The following is a 26357-nucleotide window of genomic DNA, read 5'->3' as shown; positions in this document are numbered from 1 at the left end:
GCCCTCAAATGTCAGGGACCCATCCATCCACTGAAGAAGACTGGAGCTAGGGGAGGGGCTCGGTGGGGAACCTGCTCCAGCATGTGTGTGTGCAGAGGGTATTCTTTATTCCTCTTTTTGCTGTGCTCTTAGGGTTAAAGTGAGATTCTGAATCTGGAGTAGTTTTATTTTATTTTGAGACAGGGTTTCTCTACTGCCCTGACTCTCCTGGAACTCACTATGCAGACCAGGCTGGCCTTGAACTCTGAAAGATCTCTTACACAGTGAGGCTACATCAAAATGTCTTTTTATTTTATTTATTTATTTTTTTTTTTTTAAGTTTTTCGAGACAGGGTTTCTCTGTGGTTTTGGAGCCTGTCCTGGAACTAGCTCTTGTAGACCAGGCTGGTCTCGAACTCACAGAGATCCGCCTGCCTCTGCCTCCCGAGTGCTGGGATTAAAGGCGTGCACCACCACCGCCCGGCTCAAAATGTCTTTTTAAATTGTAGAAGTAGAAAGGAATAATAATAATTCACATGGCTCGATTTCCTCATACTTTTACTTCTCTAGAGCCCAAATTCCAAATAAAAATTATCAAGGTTAAATTCTTGAGTACTAACTGGAAAATTTACAGAATTGTAAAGATAAAAATTACATAACCAATCACATAACCATATGTGATAATTATTTCACAGTTCTGCTACCAAGCTATGTACATATAAGATCTTGGGTCATTTATACTCTTTGGGGGATGTATCCAGGCGGGCCTTGAGTTTTCAACAATCATGTTTCAGCTTCCTGATCGCTCAATGTCCAGCAATTAAAAAAATTTTTTATGATAAAAAAAATGGTTCAAGATTGTGTGATAAGAACTGCCCGTAACCCTGGATGGCGAGTGGAGGTAGGAGAATTAGTCTGAATTTAAGGTAAGCCTAGCCTACACAGTGTGTTCCACACTGGACCAAAACCAAGACCAAATCAAATAAAACAAAAATTCCAAACAATGTCCTTACCACTGAGCTGGGAGTGGAGCAGAGCTGTACACTAGAACCCAGGGGACAGTGGGGAGGAGGAGAGGTCCAAAGGTACCTCAGACACCTAATGCGTTCTCAGCTAGATGAAACTATCCTCTAGGATCTAACCCAATCCAGCCCAAGTTAACTTAAACAAAACCAAAGGAAAGTAATGGAAAACAATATTCATATTCATTAATGCAAATTAATGTAGATTATAAAATCATACTGTTATGTATATACAGCACATTTAGATCTATTTTGGAAAATGAAGTATTAGGGCTACTCTTCAGAAATTTCAGGTAAGAAGTCATATTTCTATGTTAAAGAATAGGAATAATTAAATCATATGAAAAAAACTAAACAAACCACACCAGAGAAATATTACCAAGAGAACTTAACAAGTGTATTATGAAATTGAAATGCATTTTTTTGTGAGCTGTATTTGTGGTATACACATGCAGGTAACGTGCATGTTTGTGGAGGACACAAGTCAATGTCTGATGTCGTCCCCTAGGAACCAGGACTCACCATCAGCTAGAGCGGCTGCCCCGTGAGCTCTAGAAGCCTGTCTCTGTCTGCCTCCTCAGTGCACCAGCAAGCTCAGCTTTCGTGTGGATGCTGGGACCCACACTCTGGCCTTCATGCTTGCATGGCCAGCACTGCACTGACCCAAATCCCCCTTAGCCGCCCTCATGAAATGGGATTCAATACCAAGGTTTGGCAGCATCATCTCTACCCAGCACTAGATGGCAGTGTTACTAAACAGATAGTCTTTCTGTGTAGGGGCAGAGGATTTATAATTGTTTTAGACAATCACACAGCTTTTGACAAAATCCAAATCTCAATATTTTATAATTCCTTGGTAGTAGCTGAAAAAAAGATATAGTTTTACTTTTTTTTTTTTTTTTTTGGTTTTTCAAGATAGGGTTTCTCTGTGGTTTTGGAGCCTGTCCTGGAACCAGCTCTTGTAGACCAGGCTGGTCTCGAACTCATAGAGATCCGCCTGCCTCTGCCCCCTGGCTAGTTTTAGTTTATTTCATGTTTTTGAGACAAAGTCTTGCTATACAGCTTACACAGCCTTCACATTTGGGAGTTTCCTGCTCAGTTTTGGGCTTCTAAGCCCGGTGCGAGGCAGGGGTGGGGTCACAGGGACTTACTCAGCCATGGCGAGCTAAGGAGAAACTCTGCTTACAACATAAAATGAGCCAGGTGGTAGTGCGTATCTTTGATTCTAGTGTGCAAGAGGCAGAAACAGGAGGATCTCTGTGAGTTTGAGGCCAGTCTGCGAGTTCCAGGACAGCCAGGGCTACACAAAGAAACCCTGTCTCCAAAAAACCAAACAACAAAACAAAACAATAAAATAAAAAGGTAGGTGGGGTCTAAAGAATGGCATTTGAGGTGGTTGTGCCCTCCAAATGCACACAGGTCAGAGTGCTGTAACGAGGCAGGGACAAGGTGGGCAAGGAGAAAACAATTGTTGGCACAGGTAGATGTCAGGTCAAGTCTTGTGGGCCATTGCTATGAGTGATGGGAAGCTGTAAAAGCAGAGGCACGAAAGCTAGGCTTTAGCAGCTCATTCCGCTCATCTGGCTGAGCACAGAGAAAGGAAGCAGTGTCAAGAACAAAAGCCAGGGGACTAGAAAGGAGGCTGCTGCACAGTCCAGATGAGAGTTTCATGGGCCTGGGGAAGGAGCTGGGGACATGTCATTATGATGTCACACATATGATCTGACAGACAAGTGATGAACCAAGCTTGCCCAGTGGTTCAAATCCTAAAATGTCACTGCTTTGTTACTTTGACAAGGCTAGGGCTTTAGCTGTACAAACCTTATCTTGTAACCCAGAGGGTGTCTCTTCTAGAGTCTCGGTGCTTCCCAGATTGGAGAGCTGAGTGCTTGGCTGTAACCCAGGGCTGGAGATATTTGAGCCGCCCATCTGATTCTTGGAAAAGAATTAAAAGAAAAAGTCTATCATCTGAAAAAGGACTGCTGTCTAAAATTTGGTTTACATTTGAAGTTATCAAAAAATTCCTTAATTAAAAAATAAGCAAAAAATCTCATAATGTTTCTATCAATTCTTATAACCTCTATAAAATTTCTATAAAGTGAAGAATCTATGCCTATATATGGTAGCTCCAACCATTTTGGTTTTAATCGCTCATTTTAAGAAAAAGATATCATTTTTCTACCAGATTTTTCCATAACTTAAGTTACATAGGACACCTTTAACTGTTGGGAGCCACAGCTCAACCTGCATGCTTATCTCTGACAGTCCGCTGAGATCATGCCCCTGAGCACTCCAAGAAACCGGCAGTTTGCTCTCTGTCATGGCTTTGTCTTTTAAAAATGCTACATAAGGTAGAATGGAATACAAGCACAGCACTGGCTTCTGACACACAGCATAATGCCTTTAAGGTTCATGCAAGCTAATTTATAATACCAACAGCTCGTTCCTTTTCAAATGCCAAGCATACAACATCTGGATTATTTTAACCTTTAAAGATTTTTATTTTATGTGCATGAGTGTTTTGTCTACATGTATGTATGTGCACTATATGCGGGGAGGTCAGAATGGGGCACTGGATCTCCTGGAGCTGGAGTTAAAGATGATGTGAGCCGGGCGATGGTGGCGCACGCCTTTAATCCCAGCCCTCGGGAGGCAGAGGCAGGCGGATCTCTGTGAGTTCGAGACCAGCCTGGTCTACAGAGCTAGTTCCAGGACAGGCTCCAAAGCCACAGAGAAACCCTGTCTCGAAAAACCAAAAAAAAAAAAAAAAAAAAAAAAAAAAAAAAAAAAAAAAAAAAGGATGATGTGAACTGTTGGTCCTGGGAACTGAACCAGTTGCTCTTCCGTAAGAGCAACAGGTGCTCTTGACCACTGAACCGTCTCTCCAGCACACTTTCAATCTCTAAAAGCTATCTGTCTATGTGTAGTAATCATGTGTGTGGACATGGGTGAGCACCTGTGCAGAAGGAAGCCAGAGGAGGATCTCGGGTCACTCCCTCTCACAATGAACCTGGGCTCACTCTCGTCTCACTGTTTTGGCCAAACAGGTTGGCCAGCAAATCCTTAATTTTTAAGCCAAAATTCTGAAGCCTCTGTTCCTCCATCCCACCTGTACCTGTTGAGGGTACAGGTTGACAAGGCATGCTTTTTTATGGGGGTGATGGGAATCAAACACTGGTCCTCACACTGTACACTAAACTGTTTGACACACTGAAAAACCTCTCCAGTCAGTCATGAACATAGCTTGAATAACTGTGCAAACGAGCTTCATCTCACTAGAGTAGATACCTAGGCAAAGACAAATCAGGGTATAATTGGCAAATATTGTTTTCTTCTAAAAGTTTTCCTTCCTTCCTTCCTTCCTTCCTTCCTTCCTTCCTTCCTTCCTTCCTTCCTTCCTTCCTTCCTTCCTCCCTCCCTCCCTCCCTCCCTCCCTCCCTCCCTCCCCCCCTCTCTTTTTTGAGACAGTCTTGCTATGCATTTCAGATTGATTTTGAATTCATGGTCTTTTTGCCTTAGACTTCTAACGTTCTGAGATTACAGGTGTGACAACCACACTTGACTTAGTTTTTTTCTTGCACATGTACATGGGGATTTTGTGTGCAAATGTGTGCATATGAAGGCTGGGGTTGAAGCTGGATGTCCTCAGTCACTCTTTCCTTTATCAAGACAGGTGTCACGCTCACAGACTCTTCTATACTGGACAGCCACCAAGTCGCAGAGATCCTCTAGTCTCTGCCTCCCCAGCACTGTCCTGAACCCCACAGCTGGGGGTCCTGCTCAGGTCCTCCTGCTTGCGTAACAAGCATGTACTGCCAATCCTTCCAGAACTCAGGGATCAGCCTGATGTTTCTTTCCATTTAGATGTACAAACCAGTCTGAGCTGAATTTTGAATTAGATGCTATAGTTTGGTTAAAATTCATTTTATGTGGACGTGTATGCATACGGACACCCCAATCCATTTCAATACCACTTAAATTTGCACTTGCTAAAAGTGATGTTGCACCAGGCGTGGTGGTGCACCCCTTTGATTCCAGCACTCACAAGCAGGCAGATTTCTGTGAGCTCGAGGCCAACCTGGCTTACAAAGCAAGTTCCAGGACAACCAAGGATGTTACACAGAGAAACCTTGTCTCAAATGACCAAAGCCAAAAAAAAAAAAAGTGATACTGCAAGTGAAAATATTTTTCGCAAATGGTCGGAAATAGAAAATACTATCCTGAGTGAGGTAAGCCAGACCCAAAAAGAGGAACATGGGATGTACTCACTCATAATTGGTTTCTAGCCATAAGTAAAGGACATTGAGCTTATAATTCGTGATCCTAGAGAAGCTAAATAAGAAGGTGAACCCAAAGAAAAACATATAGTCATCCTCCTGGATATTAACCTTCATCAGGCCATGAAAGGAGACAGAGACAGAGACCCACATTGGAGCACCGGACTGAAACCCCAAGTTCCAAATCAGGAGCAGAAGGAGAGAGAGCACGAGCAAGGAACTCAGGACTGCGAGGGGTGCACCCACACACTGAGACAATGGGGATGTTCTATCGGGAACTCACCAAGGACAGCTGGACTGGGTCTGAAAAAACATGGGATAAAACCAGACTTGCTGAACATAGTGGACAATGAGGACTGCTGAGAAGTCAAGAACAATGGCACTAGGTTTTGATCCTACTGCATGTACTGGCTTTGTGGGAGCCTAGGCAGTTTGGATGCTCACCTTACTAGACCTGGAAGGAGGTGGGAGGTCCTTGGACTCCCCACAGGGCAGGGAACCCTGACTGCTCTTCAGGCTGATGAGAGAGGGGGAGTTGATTGGGGGAAGGGGAGGGAAATGGGAGGCAGTGGCAGGGAGGAGACAGAAATGTTTAATAAATAAATTAAAAAAAAAAGAATCTTTGGTTGGTCCTAGGTTCACATCTTAATACTGAAAAATAAACACAAGGCAATATAACATACACAAGAATCCACTGATGACCACTGATGGACATGCAGTTATGATGTTTTGGAAACCTAAGTCACAGTTTAGAGATTTGTTCCAGCTTTTGTTAAGTACTGTCTATGTCAGGATAACAATAAAAACAAACAGCAAAACAAGAAACATCTCTAAACTTCACCACGCAACAGAACAATTCTAACAAGAAAAATAAAAGTTAATTTTCTTGATATTATTCTTTTCAGAAACATGTTCAACAGAGGACTAGGGACTCAAATATTAACTGAATAGATAGAATGCTGCATTTCTCCTATTCAAATGATAATTCTTATATTATTTCAGAACATCTTTTTTTTTTTTTTAAAAAGACAGAGTCCCTTCAAACTAGCCTGAAACTTACTAAGTAACTAAAGCTGGTCTTGAACCCTGACCTTCAGTCTCTGCCTTCTTGGGATCATAGGCATGTGTTACTACGCCTAGTTCCAGAACACAGTCAACCCATGTCACCCATCTGAGTTAAGGTGAAAAGGATCTGTAAAAGGCCATAAAATATTTTACTCAACCAGGGTCTTCAAAAGTCACTCAGGAACATAATGCTGTCCCTAAGAACACTTCAAAGCAGGTATAATGCTCAGACACACGGGCACCTCGTGGGCACCGTAGTAGCTGATCTGAGGCACTTCAGGGCGTGGCACCTGTATGAAGTCTTTGTTCAAGGTCCATTTTCTGTGTTGATGATGGCCACCAGCCATAAAATTTAGTAGGAGATATGTCCAATCAAATACAAATTTGTTGAAGGATAATAATATTTCACAAAATCTTTGAGGAGGTTCAAAACGGGTTGTAGTGGCCCATGCTTATAGTTATAACACTTGGGGACCGGAAGCAGAAGTCCAAGGTCTTCCTTGACTACACAATGAATCTGGAGCCTCACCTAATGAAAATCTTCTAATCTACTAATTCTATTTCAAGTAATTAATCTTAGGGGAAGATTAATGTGATATTTGGTGATTTAGTTATGAGTTTGTATTGCTGAGGTCTTAAGAACAAGATTTAAGGCAGGCAGTGGTGGCTCACATTTTTTTTTTTTGTGGCTCACATCTTTAATTCCAGCACTCGGGAGGCAGAGGCAGGCAGATTCTCTATTGAGTTCTAGGTCAACCTGGTCTACAGAGCAAGGCTACACAGAGAAACCCTATCTTGAAAGACCAAAAAGGAATTAAGAGAAATCTAGGGTATTATTTATGTAAAGTTCCAGTTGGGAGTGGTAGTGCACTCCTTTAATCCCAGCAATTGGGAGGCATAGGAAGGCAGATCTCTGTGAGTTCGAGGCCAGCCTGGTCTATAGAGTAAATTTTTAGGATAGCCATGACTACACAGAGAAACTCTGTCTTGAAAAACAAACAAAAAAATCCTAACATACATAAACTACACACTTGGACAAAATTTTGGAAGGACACAAGAATTATCACTCATTATTTCTAGCTGGCAGAATAACTACATCCCCTTCCTTTTGTTTACTACTTGTTGAACATAAAGCTTTCTACAGCATTATGAATTGTTTGCCTGGGAAAAATAATGGTATTCCTACACTTAAGAACAATTAAAAATACTGTTCTTATATTTTTTTTCCCACAAAACTTGGAAAAAAGAATCAAAATCCAGGATTATGTCCTGTGGCTAGAAGCAATGTAAACTGGGCTAGCTGTAAAGTCAGTGGCTGATGTGGGAGTGTCATATATCAATCTGTTGATTTCATTGGCTAAGCAATAAAGAAACTGCTAGGCCCATTGGATAGGCCCACCCTTAGGTGGGTGGAGTAAACAGAACAGAATGCCGGGAGGAAGAGGAAGTGAGGTCAGACTCGACAGCTCTCTGCTGGGGAGCAGATGCCTCAGGAGAGACGCCATGCTACCTGCTCCAGGGAAAACGCACGCGATGAAGCTCCGACCCAGGATGGACTTAGGCTAGAATCTTCCCGGTAAGACCGGTGCTATACAGATGATAAGAAATGGGCTAGTCCAGGTGCGAGAGTTAGCCTAGAAGAGGCTAGGTAGAAATGGGCCAGAGCAGTGTTTAAATGAATACAGTGTCTGTGTAATTATTTCGGGTAAAGCTAGTCGGGCAGACGGCTGGGGTGTTTGGGGACGCAGCCCCGCCGCCGTCCTTATTACAACAAGTGGCTTTAGCTGTCTTTCATTACATGAAATATTTGTACTGCTGTGGTAGTGTACAGCGTGATTTCAACAGTCAGGAGGCCGAGTCAGGAGGATCACTTGTTTGAGTTAGTCTGAGACTCTCCAAAAGGGGAGGGGAGGAAGAGATGATTATCTTATATAAACTGTCTGAACAGGGAAGATTTAGAATTGAAAGTGAATCTCATTAAACCTGAGGCCTTGCCTATCCTTCCTGCCCTTGGCTGCCACTCTCTTAAATCCACCAAGAAGACACAGAGAGACTGTCTGCCTACGTGCTGCCGGGGAAGAGTCATCCGCACACTAAGATCCAGAGCCATTTCTAATGGCAGCTCCATATGTCAAAACAGGCAAACAAGGCAGAAAGCAGAGCTTTTATTAAGGAAGCTCTGCTTATTTATAGTCTTTACAAACAAAAAGAAAACCCTATAAGTAAAATGTTAAAGATTTAACAAATCTTCAAGCATTTCATTTGAATTTAACTTTGCATAACATCTTATGTATTCCAGCATTTTTTTTCAATAGAAGATGCTTTCTTTTCTTTTCTTTCTTTCTTTCTTTCTTTTTTTTTTTTTTTTTGCTTTTTCGAGACAGGGTTTCTCTGTGGCTTTGGAGCCTATCCTGGAACTAGCTCTGTAGACCAGGCTGGTCTCGACCTCACAGAGATCCGCCTGCCTCTGCCTCCCAAGTGCTGGGATGAAAGGCGTGCGCCACCACCGCCCGGAGGAGAAGATGCTTTCTGTATGATTTGCTTTTGCAGTAATTGAAAATAGAAACCTTATCAGATTTTCAGATCGTGCACTTGACACTAGCGTTTCTAGTGTCTAGGGGTTGGGTGCAGTAGTGGAGAGCATGCTCAACTCCAGGAAAAGTGCTAAAACATTTAAAAAAGAAGCCTTCTTTCCTTTTGTGGTTTCTCGGGCGGAGATGTAAGCCAAGGCCACTTCTCGCAGCATCTGTCCTACTCAGGCAGTAATGATCAACACCCATGAACACAGACAGTCAGAACTAAGCAGTGAGACCCGGTCCCGAAAAAAACCAAAACAAAAAACAACTAGGAGACAAAATATTCCCAAATCACCTCCCTCAACCCCCCAAAAAAAGAGAAAAAAAAGTCACGCCTCCAAACAAATGAGATAGATAACACCGAATTTCAGAAAAGTGTCATATTTGAGCAAAATTCCAAATGATGGGCTCAATTACAGAACACAAATGTGCCATTTACTATTAAGGGGCACAAATTACCAGACTGTTTTCAAAAATCCACATAAATTCCCAAGGTCATCTAGCACTGAACAGGACTGCAGGGGTGAGGAGGCGCTGTGACGCTTTCCCTGAGACACCCGCTGAGCACCAGCCCCCACCCTCCATGACCATCTTCTCCCACAGTAATGCTATGATGACCACAGGAAGAGAGAACGAATTGTATGATTCCTCCCTAACCACGCACTCTGAGAGAAGCGGACTGTTCTTTTCTAAGCTGAGGACTGCTGCGGGCTCTCGAGTGACTCTGCCCATCTCCAAGACCCCAGCAGGATGCTCTCTCTCCTTTGGTATTCCCTGGTCAGCACCCAGAGAGCCTTACCCTCTCATACTCATCCTTGGCTCTGCTAAGCATCTCCAGGATGTCGATGGGCCTCTGGTCGCTGCAGCCATTGGCTTGGCTGGGACTCTGTTTATCTCGAGCAGCCTGCTGGGATCGCCGTGTCTCCTCTTCTACCACACTATAGGAGGAGAAACAGGTTTCAGAAAGACCACTTCACACAACTGGACTCTGGGACTCTCTTGTCAACTTTGCAAGTAAGAGTGTCACAAGACACTGTCCTTGCAATAGATAAAGAACCTTGGTTACCTCATTCCAGAAAATACATGACTTAATCATGTCACCATCTTAGTCACAACAGTGAACAGCCCCTTACCTTAAGTAGACAAAAATAGAACCCCTTTCTGGAGGTGGTAAAAATGGGTCCATTAAGAAATCCGTTCAAGCATCTCCTTTTCTCCCACAAGTAACTCAAAGTCAGTAGGAGTAAGTGATGAATGGACATTACTAAGACATGGAAAACCGAGCAGGATACTGTGAACTAGCCTTGAAAGTGGCTGTTGGTGAATTCTCTACAAGCAGACAAAAGGCTCTGTGCTGAACGGGTGACCAAACTCAGGGTAGTTATGGGTATGTATTATATTTTATTGGCACTATTTAATTCTTCATTTATGTTCTGAAGGCAAAAGTCTCAAGTTAAGAATGCCACGGACAGGGTTGGGGTCTTCAACTCTTTTTACAGGCTTACATTTTAAATAACACCCTTGCTCCTCCTTGCATCCTCCACCAAAGAAAAGGTTTGAAGTCACTGAGCAATTTCAGTAAAATTGTTAGGAACTAAAGGCTGGATGGGGACCACATGGGTACTTTATTTCCTGTATAAATTTTAATAATGCAACTAATTTAAAAATACATTCAGATTTCAGTCACAAACTACAATGACTAGGCCTTCCTGCTATGAGATTTTATAGGTGCAAGTCCTATGTGGCAGTGTTAACTGAGATCTCACAGGCAATGAGTCAAACAACTCAGTAGCAAAAGGCTCATTTTGCAAGGACAAGAGAAACAGAAGTAACAAGAGCAACAGAAATAAGGCTACGTTACTCAGTGTCAGTTAGGACAGCCTGCCCAAGACTCCTATGTGAGACACAGCAATGACAGTCATCATTTCACACTAGGTTAAACAATACTGCGTCTTAAAAAGATGGCAGAGCTAAGCAAGACTAGAGACATAGCTCAGTTGCTATGCAAATCATGCTTTGCAAGCCAGTTGGAGCTCCAGAACTTACATAAAAAAGATGGGAGCTGCCGGGTGGTGGTGGTGCACAACCTTTAATCCCAGCACTCCCGAGGCAGAGGTAGGGGAACCTCTGTGAGGCCAGCCTACTCTACAGCGCGAGCTCCAGGACAGGCTCCAAAGCTACACAGAGAAACCATGTCTTGAAAAAACCAATAATAAATAAATAAAACCCAAAACCAACCAAACAAACAAAAAGCTGGGAGCTGGTTCAGTTGGTAAAGTATTCGCTGTGAAGACATTAGCTTTGGGATCTTCAGCACCCATTTAGAAACCAGGTGCAGCAGTGTGCACTTGGAATTGGAATCTAATTGGGGGGAAAGTGGAGACAAGACAGACCAGACCCTGGAATTCACTGGCCAATCAATCTACCCGAGTCAGTGAGGGACAGGTTCAGTGAGAAACTGTCTCAAAAGATAAGGTGGAGGATAGAGATAACACCTGCTTGACATTAACTCCTGGCTTCTACCTACATGTGCACACACATACATGTACACTCACATTCAGACACAAATACACAAAACGTGATGGTGCATGCTTGTAACCCCACAGCAGGGAATTAGAAGCAGGTAGTTTCTCTGGGACACACTGGCTAGCTAACCTAGCTTGCGTGGTGGGTTCCAGGCCAGTGAGACCTGCCTCTGCTTTTCGAGGTTTCATTCTCAGCCTGTGCTTAGTCTGCCTGTCTTGTGTGTATAGATAAGATGTAAGCTCTCAGGTGAGCATAATGGTGTACATGTTTACTCCTAGTACTCACCTGGGAGGCAGAGAAAGGTGGATCTCTGAGTTCGAGGCCAGCCTGTGTTACATAGTAAGTTCCAGGATAGCCAGGACAGATAGAGAGACTATCTTAGGGTTCCTATTGCTGTGATAAAATACCATGACCAAAGCAAACTGGGGAGAAGAGGGTTTACTGTGCTTATTCTTCCATATCACTGTTCATCACTGAAGGAAGTCAGGACAGGAACCTGGAGACAGAGCTGATGCAGAGCCCATGGAGGAGTGCTGCTTACTGGCTCACCCCAATGCTTGCTCAGCCTTGCATCTTTGTTTTGTTTTTGAAATACAGTTTCTCTGTAGCTTTGAAGACTGTTCCAGTGCTAGTTCTTGTAGACCAGGCTGACCTTGAATTCGCTGGGCTTCAGCCTGCTTTCTTATAGAACCAGGGACCAGATGGGCGTGGTGCATGCCTTTAATCCCAGCACTTGGGAGGCAGAGACAGACGGATCTTTGTGCATTCAAGACCAGCAAATTCCAGGGCAGCCAGGACTATATAAAGAAACCCTATTTTGAAAACCAAAACCAACCAAACAAAAAAATCCAACCCAAACCACGCCCCCCCTCCAAAAAAAAAAAAAACCAAAGAGAACAAACCAAACCAGGACCACCAGCCCAGGGAGAATCCCATCCACAATGGGCCTGGCCCTCCCCCATCAATCCCTAATTAAGAAAATGGCCTACAGCTTGAACTTACTAGGTATTTTCTCACCTCTCTGATGATTCTAGCTTGTTATCAAGTTGACATAAAAGTAGCAAGCACAGAGACCCTGTGTCAAAAACAAAACAACAAGACCCAAACCCCAAAGACCCCAAACAAAACCTAAACAAAAACAAAAGGCACTCTAGTGCCATGCCTGTCTGCTCCCATGTTCCTCGCCATGATGTCATGGATCTAGCCTCAGAAGCCCTAAACCCCAGCCATGCCTATCTGCTCCCATGCTCCTCGCTGTGATGTCACAGATCTAGCCTTAGAAGCCCTAAGCCCCGGTAAATGTGTTTCTACTGTAAGCTGCCTTCACTATGAGGTCTCTCTTCAACAATGAAAAGTAAGTGAGGGGGCTGGAGAGATGGCTCAGTGGCACTGACTGCTCTTCCAAAGGACCCGGTTCAATTCCCAGCACCCACATGGCAGCTCACAACTGTCTGAAGATCAGTTCCAGGGGATCTGACACTTCACACCAATGCACATAAAATAAAGTTAAATAAACCATAAAAATATTAAAAAAAAAAAGTAAGTGAGGCATCCTTGCCCCTCTCCCTTCTCAAACTCCAAAAGCATGCACCTAAGATAGTAAGATCAAGACTAAAACACACTTTCACAATCTCTCCAAAGTCTATACAGTCATTTCTGAGCAAAGAGTTAAAGAGTTCTTTGTTTGTTTTGGTTTTTTGAGGGGGGAGGTTTCAAGACAGGGTTTCTGTGTAACAGTCCTGGCTGTCCTGGAACTGATCTGCCTGTCTCTGTCTCCTGAGTGCAGGAATTAAAGGCATGTGCCATCATGTCTTGCTTCAACATTCTAAGTTTTAAGGTTAAGTTTAGAATTTTGTCTTTGACCAAAGACAGCATCTGAAATTTAGATCTGGTATAGGTTTAGGTAGTCACTCAATTTCCCATATGGCCTCTCAGCTTTAAGTTAAAAGATTTTTATTATATTGTGGCTATCAGAGAAGTTCCAAGAACTGTACCTAACAGACTATGAACTGACAGACTTGCTTTGTTTATTTTGGTGCCAGAAACTAAACCCAGGGCCTGCCTACACATTTGCCAATGACCTTCATCTTTAGCCCAAATTCACTTGTTTAAATGTTCAAGATGCCAAAGTTTTAGTAGCATTAGTCAGTGGGGTGATAGTCCGAAGTACACAGAGAACAGAGGCACATCAGGCAGACAGACAACAATGAAAGACGTTTTTGCCCCCTCTTCCTCCTTTTTCTTCTGGTGACCAGGGTCATTTCTCCAGTTAGTGGCACCATTTGTGAGGCATTCTCTTCAGATATAAATAGGCTAAGCCCTCAAAAAGTCACTATCAACTGGGCACCCTTTAGTCGCTGTTTCCCTCCTCCCATAGCTGAGATGTGCTGTCATCTAGGCTGACTGTAAACTCACAACCCTTCCCTCGGCACTGGGAAGCTGCACAGACAGCTGTAAGTACTCCAGTAACTCCCTTCAATTCCCTTTGCTAGTTCCCTATCTATTTCCAGGATCAATGCTGTCTTTTCAGATGGGCCTTCTGTCTTCAGCTCCAAAACCCACTAAGGTTAGTGTCTGGAGTGCCTCCGAGGCCCTCAGAAGAAACTTCAGTAGTTGTTAGAGCTCAGACAGACTCTCTCATTTGGGACTAAATACTCTAAATTGACAGGAGAAAATATAAATGTATTAATATATTCCAAAGTTTAAATACACCTGCCACCTTTACAAAATAGCAAGCTACCAAATAAATGCCTTGGTTGAGATCATGAGGCAGGGCCCCAGGATCTCAGAGCTAGCATGTCCTCTGCCCATGCTAGCCCATGCTCCTGACCTATATCATACCTACAAGCAGGAGCAGAATAAATCTTTGCCTCTATAAACTATGAATGCCATTATTGAAAAGTAGTATAACTTTACAGAAAAAGTATTTTAAAAGGAAGTGTTTCTAGAAAGCCAACACTCCCTCTAGTAAGACTGTCAGTTCACAGGCAGCAAAGCCCTCCAAGGTGCAACCAGCAGTAAGCACAACAGGTCTGTCCTGCAAGCTCACAGCGGAGCAGACGACAGAACAGTAGTGGATTCAACCAGGCCACACCAGTAGTCCTGGGTTATAACTTGAACTTTGTATATGTACCTTCTAATGACATGTAAACATGCCTAGAATTGAGGCTACTAGGCTATTATACTTTCAGGATGATTAATTAACATAGTTAAAAAAATCAAGACTATTTCCCTCCAAATACACAGTGACAAATCTTGAAGAGAGTTAACAGAATTTGGATTTGGCAGAACTAAGAGTTCACTGCCGATTCAAGCAAAAACTAAAGAGGACATATGCCAACATATGCCAGAACACACCACTCACTGCACGCTTTCCTCTAGTTCTGAATCATCCCACACCCCATCTAGCACTATAGTGTTCTGGGTTCCCAGAATTCAGATGGGCAGTCTTGCACTATGGTCACTCAAGAAGTGGCTTCTACAGGCTAGCACAAGGACAAGAAGCCATCCTTTGGATCATTAATTCAACGGAAATTATTTTCCAGATTTCAAGACTATGAGTTTTAAATATCTTTTGGAAAACAAACTGTAGATCAGGACTTGTTAAACATAGCCTGTGCTCAAACCAAGTTCATCTACAGAATATGTAATCTGTATCAAGTTACCGAACACGGTACCACTCATTACAGTCTAGATTGGCATAGTCATTGTATATGGTGGTTAGGCTATCTCCTGATGTACCTGATGTTCTCTGCCAGGCAATCTGGCAGCAGTAAGCACAGCTAAGTATCTGCTCAACTGAACCGTCTGTAGGACTGGATACAATGGATAAATGCTACAAAGGAAACTTTCAAATCCTGAAAAAATGGTATTGACATCAAATCATTAAACAATTACATTTGTAGATAACAATCACATACATAATCTAATGCGTACACAACACAGATGAAAAGGGAACAGACATTTGTAAATACACAGGGATCAGTAGTATTATATGTAATTTTTAGAAAAAAATCTGCCTTTGTCACACTTTTGGCAGTAAAAGGAAATTAACTAGTATGTTAGTACTGAAGAGAAGTTGGGATCAGAGTAATGTTTTATCTTTCATTAATCTATGGAATATATATACTTACTCAGCCATGAGTTTTGCTATGCGGTGACAGTCATTCTTGTCATAAAACCAGATACTGTATATTGACACTTGTAAAACAAAGAGAAAAAAAGAGATAAGCATAAAGTTTTCAAGTGTGAGCACATGAACAACGTAATATGGATTTACCATCAGATCCTCAAATTATTAGTAATCCCTCTAAAGGAAAAAAGGATAAAATGAAGCACAAAACCTCTTCCCCAGAAGTCCATCAAAACCAGGACAGGTAAAACATTCAAGATGTTAAAAACAAAAACCAAGTGAGGTACGGCAGCTATAATCCCAGCTACTCTGGAGGTTGAGGCAGGAGGAGTGCTTGTCCAGGGCCAGCCCGGGCAACTAAAGCTGTCTCAAAATAAAATTAAAAATCAGTCAGGGATAGCTCAGTGATGCTTACGTCTTCCTAGTAAAACACACACACACAGCCACTAAATATCAGTGTTTGGTAATGCTTAGATCACTCACAGTAAAACACACTCTCTCTCTGTTTTTCTCTTTCTCTCTCTCTGCCACTAGATATCAGTGTTAGATTAGAACCTCCAGCTCACTCTTGCTTGATCTGGAAAGCCTCATCTTTTCCTCCCCCCACCCTTCTCCAAACCTTGCCCTCTCAGAATCTCCAACAAAGAAAGGCACCAAAAAAGCCCAGTTCCACATTCTTGGCAACTATTGCCACTTTCTCTCATGCTGCCACCAGCAGCTCCCCACCCCCAAAGTGTTCCGCTTTTGACCATATTTGGGCACAAACTCGGCCTGTGGTGAACATGTCATTACCCCTCCCCTACAACCTATATAATCTCCCTGCTTTAGTTCGGGTGTATGGCTTCTCCAGCACTCATCTCTGAGACTGGAGAACCCACCTGAGAGTTACTTTGCTCAAATAGACCTGCTGTTATACTTTTCAATTTGGCTTAATATGGCTTCCTCTCATGCTGGATGGCGCTCCCTTGGGCACTGAGTATAATTTTTAAATGTATTAACGGACTTGATATGTTAATATTTAGTAGAAGATTTTTGAGTCTATGTTCATAAAAATACACAAGCTAGTAGGTTTTCATCTTTCTTTTGGTATTATTGTAATAGCGGTCTTACAGGAACATTTGAGAAGTATTCCTTCTTTTCCTACTCTTGGGAAGAGACTAACATTAGTATCGATGCTTTTGAATTTCTGGTAAAAACAATCTGGGCCTGGATTTCTTTTTTAGGAACGTGTAAATTACAAATAAAATTTCTTTAACGTGGTTCAGTAATATTCAAGCTATCTATTTTGTCTTGGTTGAGTACCATAGTTTGAGCTTTTTAGGAGTTATTATTCTATTTCTTCTAAGTCAGCAAGTGTTTATGAATGCAAATCTCAAGTTTCTAGACAGTTGCAGGATTTGCAGTATCTCATCCCCCACCCCCACCTGAGACAACTCTGATCTTGTTCTTTGATGTTGGGCCTCATTTTGTAGCCTATGCTTTCTGGAATTCATGATCCACCCATCTCAGGATCCCCGTATCCTAAGAACTATAAGCATGTGGTATTATGTGCAGCTCTCACTATGTCAGTACTCCTATTGGCTTTGCTAACATCTGTCTGTATTTCACACAAGCTCTCTGCCCCAGTGATTCCCTCACTTTCTCCAGCTTCACTATCTGTGTTCTTTGTGTTTATCGGTTTAAGCTTTGAGTTAATTTTGCATCTTTCTTCTTCCCTTGTCTTTTTTTTTTTTAAGATAAGGTTTCTCATGGCCAGGTTGGCCTTGAACTCCTAATCCCCCCCCCCCTTCATTTACCAGGTGCTTGGGATCATAGGCATGTGCCAGCACACTTGGCAACAGGAATTCAGAAGGTTCTCAGCCAGTGCTGCACAGAAAGGCAGACATTTCTCATGGCTTGCTAGGCCACTGAAACTTCTTAAAAATCATGTCCCAGGCCTGAATGGAGCCATGAGCCCCTCTGCCATTCCCATCCTGACTTCTTCCTGGAGGAGAGGGAGAACATCTCCCTGGTGGTCACTTCTTATTAGCAGAGCTTCCGATCCTTGTCAGGTTTGCTTGGCTTCCCTAGTAAACCTGGCACAAGTCCCATGCTACCTATGGGAGGCCAAGTCCACCTGGGCTACCTTCTGCTGCTTAGGCAGGCTTGCATCGTGTTAAGACTGTGAGAGACATCTTCCTACTGGGTTGGTCTGTGTGTCTGTCACAACCCCCATCACCCTCCTCTGGCTAGCCTCCAGAGTTCTTCATTGCTTTGCATTCTCTCCAGGTTTTACAGTTGTACTTATCAAGAAGAGACAAACCATTTGCTTGACTGTTCATGCTGTGTTGCATTTTTGTGGTTGGAAAACAGGAGTCTAAGAAGACAACTAGGTGGTTTATTAATAAAGCAGAGAAAAAGATTCGCTTTAGGATTATAGCTAGAACACAGGCTGGTGCATCCCAAGAGCATCTGTTTGCCACCCACACCTGGCACCTAGATCTCACTGCACTAGAAGTAAAATAAAACTAAAAAACCTTTTTTTTTTCCACATCTATTTATGTCTGCATCACAGCATGCTTCTAGAGGTCAGAGGACAACTTACAGGGAGCTGGTTCTCTCCTTCTACTATGTGGGTTCTGTGGCTCCAACTTAGGCAGTAGGCTTGGCAGTAAGTTCCTTTATATGTTGAGTCATTTTGTCAGCCCCATGACACCCCCCCCCCCACCTTCGAGATAGGGTTTCTCTCTGTTACAGCCCTGGCTGTCCTGCTCCGCCTGCCTCTGCCTCCAGAGGTGAAGGCAGGAAGATCAAGTTTGAAGCCAACCTGGGTCACATAAAGAGATCTTGTTTCAAATTTTTAAAAACCCCTTTTAAATAAATAATTAAATAAGCTCTGTGAAGATATTATTAGAACATATCGATCTATAAAGCCAGTTGATAAAGGCTATTTGTTTGCTGCATCCTGAATTGAGACCACCCTTCTGCAAGACTTCATGGCAAACCATCTGATCATCTGCTATTTATTTTTCATAAAAGTTAAGCTGGATTTTTCTACTGCTACTGCCGTGTGAATTAAGATATTATTAAACAGAGCAAGCAAATGGCTTCATCTTAATGAATGGAGAACATGAACAAGAATTTTTTTCCCTACTCTGTTTACAAGGTTCCGTGTTCTGGCATGGAAAACCTCCAACTGCATGAAAACTGCGCTAAACTTTCAGAGTCCCGTGTGTCCACAGATCCTTATGGTACTCGGGCATAGAGCTGCTTCCCATGCCTGGGACCCATTTTTTATTAAAGTGATTCTTCTAGTCACAGAATTTCAAAACACTGCATGTGCTGTCAATGAACAGAAATTTTGTAATGTTTTAAATAATGCAAATTAACAAATTAACTTAGCTTTGACATCTCAATGGAAGGACACAGAAGCAGCCTTGCTAAAGAGAAGATGACGACAAATTATCTACTTTACTGGGTCTAGAAGCTGAATCTCACCCCACCACTAATTCAGAGCAAATCACACTAAGGCTTTCAAAGATTCCATATATGGAAATTACAGGCAATCACCGTTCTTTAAATATCCCTCTTCCCAACCTTGGCTTGGAACACCTAAAACACTAAAGCCCAGCTACAGCCACATAAGCTGCAGTGTGGACAGAGTGCTCCCAACACGCAGTGCATCAGGTGTGGACTGCAGCAAAGCTCTTTCTGGGCTAAAGGGCCAGGGATCCCAATTCAACAATTAGAATTTAAAATGAAAACCAGAGTAATTTCACCAGAGCTGCCAGCTTAAGGCAAATCTTCACTTAAGTTACCTCTTCCTCTTTCAAGAAATTCAATGTAATTTAGAAACAAGACATTTGCTTCTAACTTGTCCATTATCAGACAAACTGCCAAAAAAGAAGCAAACACTTTCAAAGGCATGTTTACAGAAGAAACCCAGATAAGGAGGCCAGAATGATAGCTTAATGGGCAAAGGATAAGAGTCACACTCAATTCTGCCAGAAGCAGACCTGTAGAGGTTCAGAGACGCATCCAAGAATCAGTGCTGTCTGCCAACATATCAAAAGCTCAGTGCATGCAACTGGCAAGAAGGCTCAGGGAGCTGCCACCAAGCCTGTCACTGCCACCAATGAGGAAAAACAGATAGCCAAGACCGAGGACCTTGTCTCTCAGCCCAAGTTAAGCGTTCTTAAAGAACCTACACTGAAAGGTCCTGCACATGCTGCCAACACTCCGTGCTGAGATGGCCTGAGCTAATCTCCCCACTAACTGTCCCACAGACTCAGGCTTCTGGCAAGGCAGTACTATTCTGCCACAGCAAATAATGATTTGTACCCGTTTCAAAAATAGTTTTCCTCAAGATCAGGGGAACTAGCTGATGAATGCCACCACACATCTTGATGCTGGTCCCCAGACAGCCACATGCCATGGCAGCTACTGAAAAGGCAGGGAGCAGGATGTGGCTCTGCCGCCCTTCCATGGAAACACCCAGACAAGCGCTTCTCCTACTTTTCAACTGGGGGCCTTTTCTTTGGAAAATGAAAAAAATAACTGTTAAAAGCATTTGGATTATCTAAAATTGAGAAAAACTTATAAGCTGATGGGAAAAATGTTCTATTTCTCAGGAGTCCTACATGAGGACTGAGCTACTTAGGATAATTTGATATTTTACTCAGCTTTATTTAAGCTGTATAGGGTACACACAAAATCAAGAAAATTCAAAGTAATCTGGAGACTTGCCAAAGCCTTGAAGAATTCTAGAGCTACTGCAACTGACTCGTTTATCATTATACTTGACCCATTTTCTAAGATGATCTGGGGAGGCTGGTACTTTTCTTACCACTGAGCCAAGTAAAGTAGGAGGGCTCTAGTGGCAGTGTTAAGAGTTCTAAAACTTCTGAGGGCTGGAGAGATGGCTCTTAGGTAAGGGACTGACCTAACTCAATCCCTGGAGTTCAATGGTAGAAGAGAACTGACTCCCTGCAAGATGTCTTCTGATTCTGCCATATTATCCATATGGTATTGTGCACACACACACACACAGAGGAACTTGCGTGTGTGTGCTTACACACACACACACATGTGAGCACACACATGCACACACAACAACAACAACAACAACAACAAAGAATTAAGAAAAGAAAAAGATCTATGAATTTCTGGGCTGGAGATATATAGCTCAGTGATAAAGCACTTGCCTAGCAGGAGAAAGAGAGAGGGCAGAGAAAGAGATTTCTGAGTTCAACTCCTACTACTGTGAAAACAAAAACCAAACCCCCAAAGTGGAAATAGTTCTAAAGATATAAAGAGGGGCTGGAGAAATGACTCAGTGGCTCATTGCTCATACAGAGGACCTGAATTCAGTTCCTATGACCCTTATACCTCCAGGGGCTCTAACAAATTCTGACTTCTGAGGGAACATATATACATACATGACACATATAAACTCAGTCAGACACATGTAAATAAGATTTACAGATATGAAAATTTCTTATAATAGGAAGCAAAAAAAAACCCCAAGAAAGTCAGCTTTCAATATATTCAAATATGCCTTAATAATCTGAAATGGAACATTGCAGCTATATAAAAAGCAGTCTGCTCCAGCTAGCAAGAACACAAATGTCTCTACACTGATGACAGATCTTTTCAGAATAAGCCTGGTAGGCCCTGTGCAGAGCCAAAGACAGACTGGCCTTTGACTTGAACAGGAGATACTTGGAGGCTGCCAACACTTAGGAAATGAGTGTGTGCTGTGCATCTCAAGAAGGCTGGCAAAGGTGGCTTACCCTTCAGTACGAGAGTAGTCACCCAGAACAATGCACACTAATATGGTAGGAGAGGAGCCCAAATCTTCAAAGTTAAGTGAGATCATCTACTTACTGAACACTGGGCAGAAAATTTGAATCATGTGATTTAAATTGCTACTCTGCAAGCATCTCGGCTTATTTGAAGAGGGCTGCCTTCTCAAAATTAAATACTGTGAGAGCAATGTGAGCTCTGAGTGGGATTCAGGCCGGTGAAATGGTGACTGGATTTGGGAATTAGGAAACAAATTCAACAGTGCTATGACTGATGTTCCCATTTAGCTAAGTTTTCTTCTCCCTTTTTTTCTTCTTTGAGACAAGTTTTCTCTTTGTAACCACCCTGGCTGTCTGGGAACTTGCTCTGTACAGCAGGTTGGCCTCAAACTCAGGGATCCGCCTGCCGCCTGCCTCTGCCTCCTGAGTGTTGGGATTAAAGGTGTGGGCCATCATCACTTGGCTCCCATTTATCAAAATTTTCCTTCCTTCCTTCCTTCCTTCCTTCCTTCCTTCCTTCCTTCCTTCCTTCCTTCCTTCCTTTCTTCCTTCCTAAGGTTTTTCAAGACAGGGTTTCTTTGTAGCTTTGGAGCCTGTCCTGGAACTAGCTCTTGTACAGAGACCAGGCTTGCTTCAAACTCACAGAGATCCCACCTGCCTCCCAAGTGCTGGGATTAAAGGCGTGTGCCACCATCGCCTGGCTCAAAATTTTTTTCTTAAATGAAAGGTAACTCCAAAAAAGGGGAGAATCACAGTAAAGTTTTCACTTGATATAGGACTATAGCCACTATTATCACAGTGCTCAGCACTCACGGTAGGGCTTCCAAACTTGCGCTATGTATGACTTACGGGTATGGTACAATGTTGGGCATGTCCACCACTTGCTAGTCAACTATTTACTCTGTTCCACCCATCTATCATTTTAAGATACTGGATGGGAAAGACAAAGCGTGGAAAATGGCATTTGAAATTTACAAGTACGAATTCTTATTTCTTAGATTTCCAGGAATCTACAATTAGAATGTCAGGATAGAGGTTTGATTATGGTTTAACCATAAACCTGTTTTTCCCCTTCGCTTCTGCATTCCTATACATTTTCCTCTTAGTTTATGAAGAGATCATCAACTCAGAGTTGTAAGCACCAGTGCCTATAGCTCCAAGGGATCTGCTGTGTCATTAGCGATGGGCATGTCCTCCCCAGTGCTGTGGCTGGCATCAGTATTAGCAGTGCTAGGTACTCTGTGGTCCTAGAAATCCAGGTGTGTGGGATGTACCTGTGGCTCAGCTGGTAGAGTGATTGCCTAGCATGCACACAGCCCTGGGCTCCATCTCCAATACTACACAAAGAGGGGCATGGTAGATGAGAGATCACTAATTCAAAGTCAACCCTGGTTACACTGCGATTTTAAGGCCAGTCCAGGATATGTGAGTCTCTACCTTAAAATAACAACAAATCCAGGATGTGAGCGCTTAAGGATCAAATATATAATTTTTATAGGTTGGTTTAACTGAAAAGACAAAGCTGACCATGCCTGAACACAGTGACATTTCTGTAACTGTGATCTGCTTAGACTCCAGGTCTCAGTCTCGAGGTTTAGGCTGCCCACTCTACAGGGCTAGTGGTTAACTTGTGCTTCACATTTTATAGCAGTGATGAATTTTATTATATAAACACAACAGTAAATCTATATATATGCTGACATATTTCTGTCGAGATATGTGACTGTACGTAGTGACTTCACAAAAGAAAAAATTCAAAGAATTTACAAAACAATATAGTTATCTAACTTACAACTAAGATAACACTGGAACACAAAGATAAAAGTTGCTTTTACAGGATAAAACTACCTTAGGGGAGAAAAAGTCAGTAATTAGTGAGCTGAAAAAAAATATTGCTTTTTGAACATTCTGAAATGCTTGAGGATTCAAAAAAAAAAAATCACCAACAGGGTATTTGGTAGCAGAAACAGTGAGAATGCAATGTCTGACCTCACAGCGGCAGAGTCAGCTCCCAGTCTGAGTTCTGCATGTTCTCAGGGTGTTTTACCTCTTCAATCTCTAACTGCGGCAAGAGTGAGGAGGCTCTTTCCTTATCTTGGTCCTGGAGGCCAGGCTAATGCAGCTGCCACAGGTCCTTTCTCCCTTCTGATTACAGCATCAAACCAACCTCAGGGCTGCAGCTGCTGAGACCACCTGCCTTTGCTCAGGCTGTGAGCAGCACAGCCGAGCCGGAGATCACAAACGAAGAAGTGCTGGACTTCTTTTGTTGTTTATAAATTCCTTTTTCAGTCTGGAGGTAGAACTCACATTTTTTGACTTGATAAATTATAAACTAATCTTGCGAGGAAACTTCTTGCACTGTGCTTTAAGTCTGAAAATCCGTTCCAAATGCCAAGAGCACCCACCGTCTCTTCTGCTCTGCCTTGCCCTTGAACCGAGAAAGGACACGGAGAAAGACAGAACAGCAGCGCTCCAGCGTTTCTTCATTAAAACTTTCCACTTGGCAGTTGTACTTTCAACACTATGGAAATGAACCTTCCGACATTTTCTAGTGATCTAATTTTAATTAAAAATGCTCTCTCCCGAGAGACTGATATCCGGTACAAAGGCAAAGTTGTGAGTGAAGTGGAAACCAAGGAGGACTTCCCCCAGGCCTTTTCAGGTGAGTTAAACAGTAATATTTTTACTATCAGCTATATTTGTAGGTAACTGACTGTTGGGAAGGCTAAAGAGTAACATATGAGACTAGTAGCTGTATGCCATTAACATTCTCAGGATAAATTCCAGATTGGGTTTTATCTAAATATGATTATTTTCATACTGCTTTATACAAACACAGATCTGTTATTGCTTAGAAGTGTCAGGTAAGATGAAAATCAGGACACATCCAAGTGTTCTTGGGAAACCAGAAAAGGACTTTGCTCAACTGGGATTATAGAAAAGATCTTGTGATGAGGGAAGTGGCCTTCAGTGGGAGGCCCCTTCAGGTGCGGAGTGGGGGACCTGAATGGGTATTTTCCTTTAGAGAATTCTCGCAGTAATTAACTCTAACAAAGTGCACAAAATACCCACTCCTCTTTTGGTTAAAAATATCACCCAGGTTCCCCCAGTACAGAGTAAGGTTAGGGCTGAGAAGAGAAAACCCACGACACATTTTTTTTTTCTAATTAATGGGTATATACTTGAAGCTTACTAAGAAAAGCATACAAAGTAACATCACATCTGACAGATGAGATTTTCAGCACAAAGGCTAACCCTCAAGTTTATAATTGGTAACTCTTTTAAGTTACAGACCTTATCATCAGTTTTTGCCACTCTCCTACAACTGTCTAAGAATGAAACATGTATAGCTCTAGCCTTAATGAAGTAGCCTTACTTTATTAAGAATCTGTCTCTGTGTGCGTTGTGTGTGCATATATGTGTTTAGAGGGGTAGGGGGATGACGTCTTGATACACGGTCCTTCTGGCCTGATACTTGCTATGGAGTTCAGGCTGGCTTCAGCCTTGGTCAATCCCGTCTCAGCCTCAGAGTTCTGAGAATTACAGGCACGAGCTGCCACTGTTGGCTTCACTAAGAATCATACTCTTCTCAAGAAGACAGACAAGTCACTGAAAGCTCCAGATTATTTCGTAAATTTTACTTAACAGTTCCCCAAGAAAACAGAGAGAACTTAAGAACCAACCAACCAGTCAAACAAATTAAAGTCCTTTGAAAGTACATAAAAGTTTGAAATTTATAAGGCACGGCACCTGGTCAGGTGCTAGGCAGATGACATATCTAATAAATATTACTGAATTGGCATTACTTGAGTTAAACAATCATCTTTATTTGTTAAAAACGAAGTAAAAAGCAGTTTGAGATAGTTTTTGTCAAAGGAAATCAATGCAAACAGTTTGCATAAAAGAAAATGACCGAGTGCTAGAAGATTCTACAAAGCTCAAAGGTATCACAAATTCAGTATTCGCATGCAATTAACTGGGTTATTACAGTCTAGCTGTAAGGAAAAAGGTTGCTTGGTTCTTTTTTTGTTGCTGTTGCTGCTCAGAATGTAATCTTACATTTTTGGTGATAGTCCATTACTAGGTAAACATGTGCATCAGAAACTGATTCCGGGTTAAATCACTGTAACTCTAAGGTGCCCATACAAACAGTTGTCAATGGACACTTGGCACTGGGGAAAACATGACCTAGGAGAAAGAGTGAGGCATCTTGTGGAAGGGAAAGTGGATCATCAGGCATGGGTTCCCCAGCGCAGAAGCACAGCCTACAGACAGGAGACGTCTCCTGTGCTGTCAGAGCAGAAATGTATGGGACCCAGATCTGCCTCCTCAGAGTCTGCTCTGCACAGAGAGCTGGTTCTAGTTGGTATCACTACCAAACACCACACCTCTGGGAATGTCTTTACAAGTGATGGGGGAGATTTTTAAATTTTAGACCATTTATTGTGCTGTTTGAGACCATTTATGGCCTGAGGACACTTCTGTTAAATGGGACACTTCCAGGAAATCCCCTCTCATCTAAGTTTTAAACTCAGGCAAAAAGTTCACTACTGGTTTCTAAACCTGCATGTTAAAAAAAGACACCTTTACATATATCTTTTTTTCTTCCCTGAGACAGGGTTCCTGGCTGTCCTGGAACTCACTGTGTAGACCAGGCTGGCCTCAGACTCACTGAGATCCACCTGCCTCTGCCTCCCAAGTATTGGGATTAAAGGTGTGCATCACCACCGCTCAGCTTAGGTAATCTTCGCATGCCCACTGTACCTCTTCTGTTTCTGTTGTTGATAGGTCAATCATACTCACATGAGGTTTTGTGTGTTTACTCCTGCAATGCAGTTTCTGCCTTCTGCAATGAATTTCTACACTCACTTTTATTTTCCTTCATCTTTATCCAGATTTCTCTTTTTCTTTCCTAACCCCTTGTCCTGGATAGCCTAACTATACTATCGCAATTAAAAAAATTAAAAAGTAAGGATAACCTTACTGTGCAATTATGG

The 26357-nt window shown here is 42.5% G+C and overlaps 1 protein-coding gene across 2 annotated transcripts in view; it reads right to left on the bottom strand.

Moving 5' to 3' along the window:
* The window catches only part of Dcp1a (decapping mRNA 1A), a 48990-nt gene that overhangs the window by 9209 nt on the left and 13424 nt on the right, over positions 1 to 26357 (bottom strand). Inside the window, exons 4-6 of one of the 2 annotated variants that reach the window (XM_075988930.1) lie at positions 15579 to 15645; positions 9719 to 9857; positions 2823 to 2936 (exon numbers count right to left, since the gene is read on the bottom strand). In XM_075988930.1, coding sequence (XP_075845045.1) covers positions 2823 to 2936; positions 9719 to 9857; positions 15579 to 15645 — 320 coding nt within the window. The remainder of the gene's footprint in view (positions 1 to 2822; positions 2937 to 9718; positions 9858 to 15578; positions 15646 to 26357) is intronic. The other variant, XM_075988931.1, reaches the window with a different exon arrangement.

This window comes from Microtus pennsylvanicus, chromosome 10 (assembly GCF_037038515.1).
Source record: "Microtus pennsylvanicus isolate mMicPen1 chromosome 10, mMicPen1.hap1, whole genome shotgun sequence".
NCBI classification, from domain to species: Eukaryota; Metazoa; Chordata; class Mammalia; order Rodentia; family Cricetidae; genus Microtus; species Microtus pennsylvanicus.
This window is presented reverse-complemented; position numbering and strand designations above follow the sequence as displayed.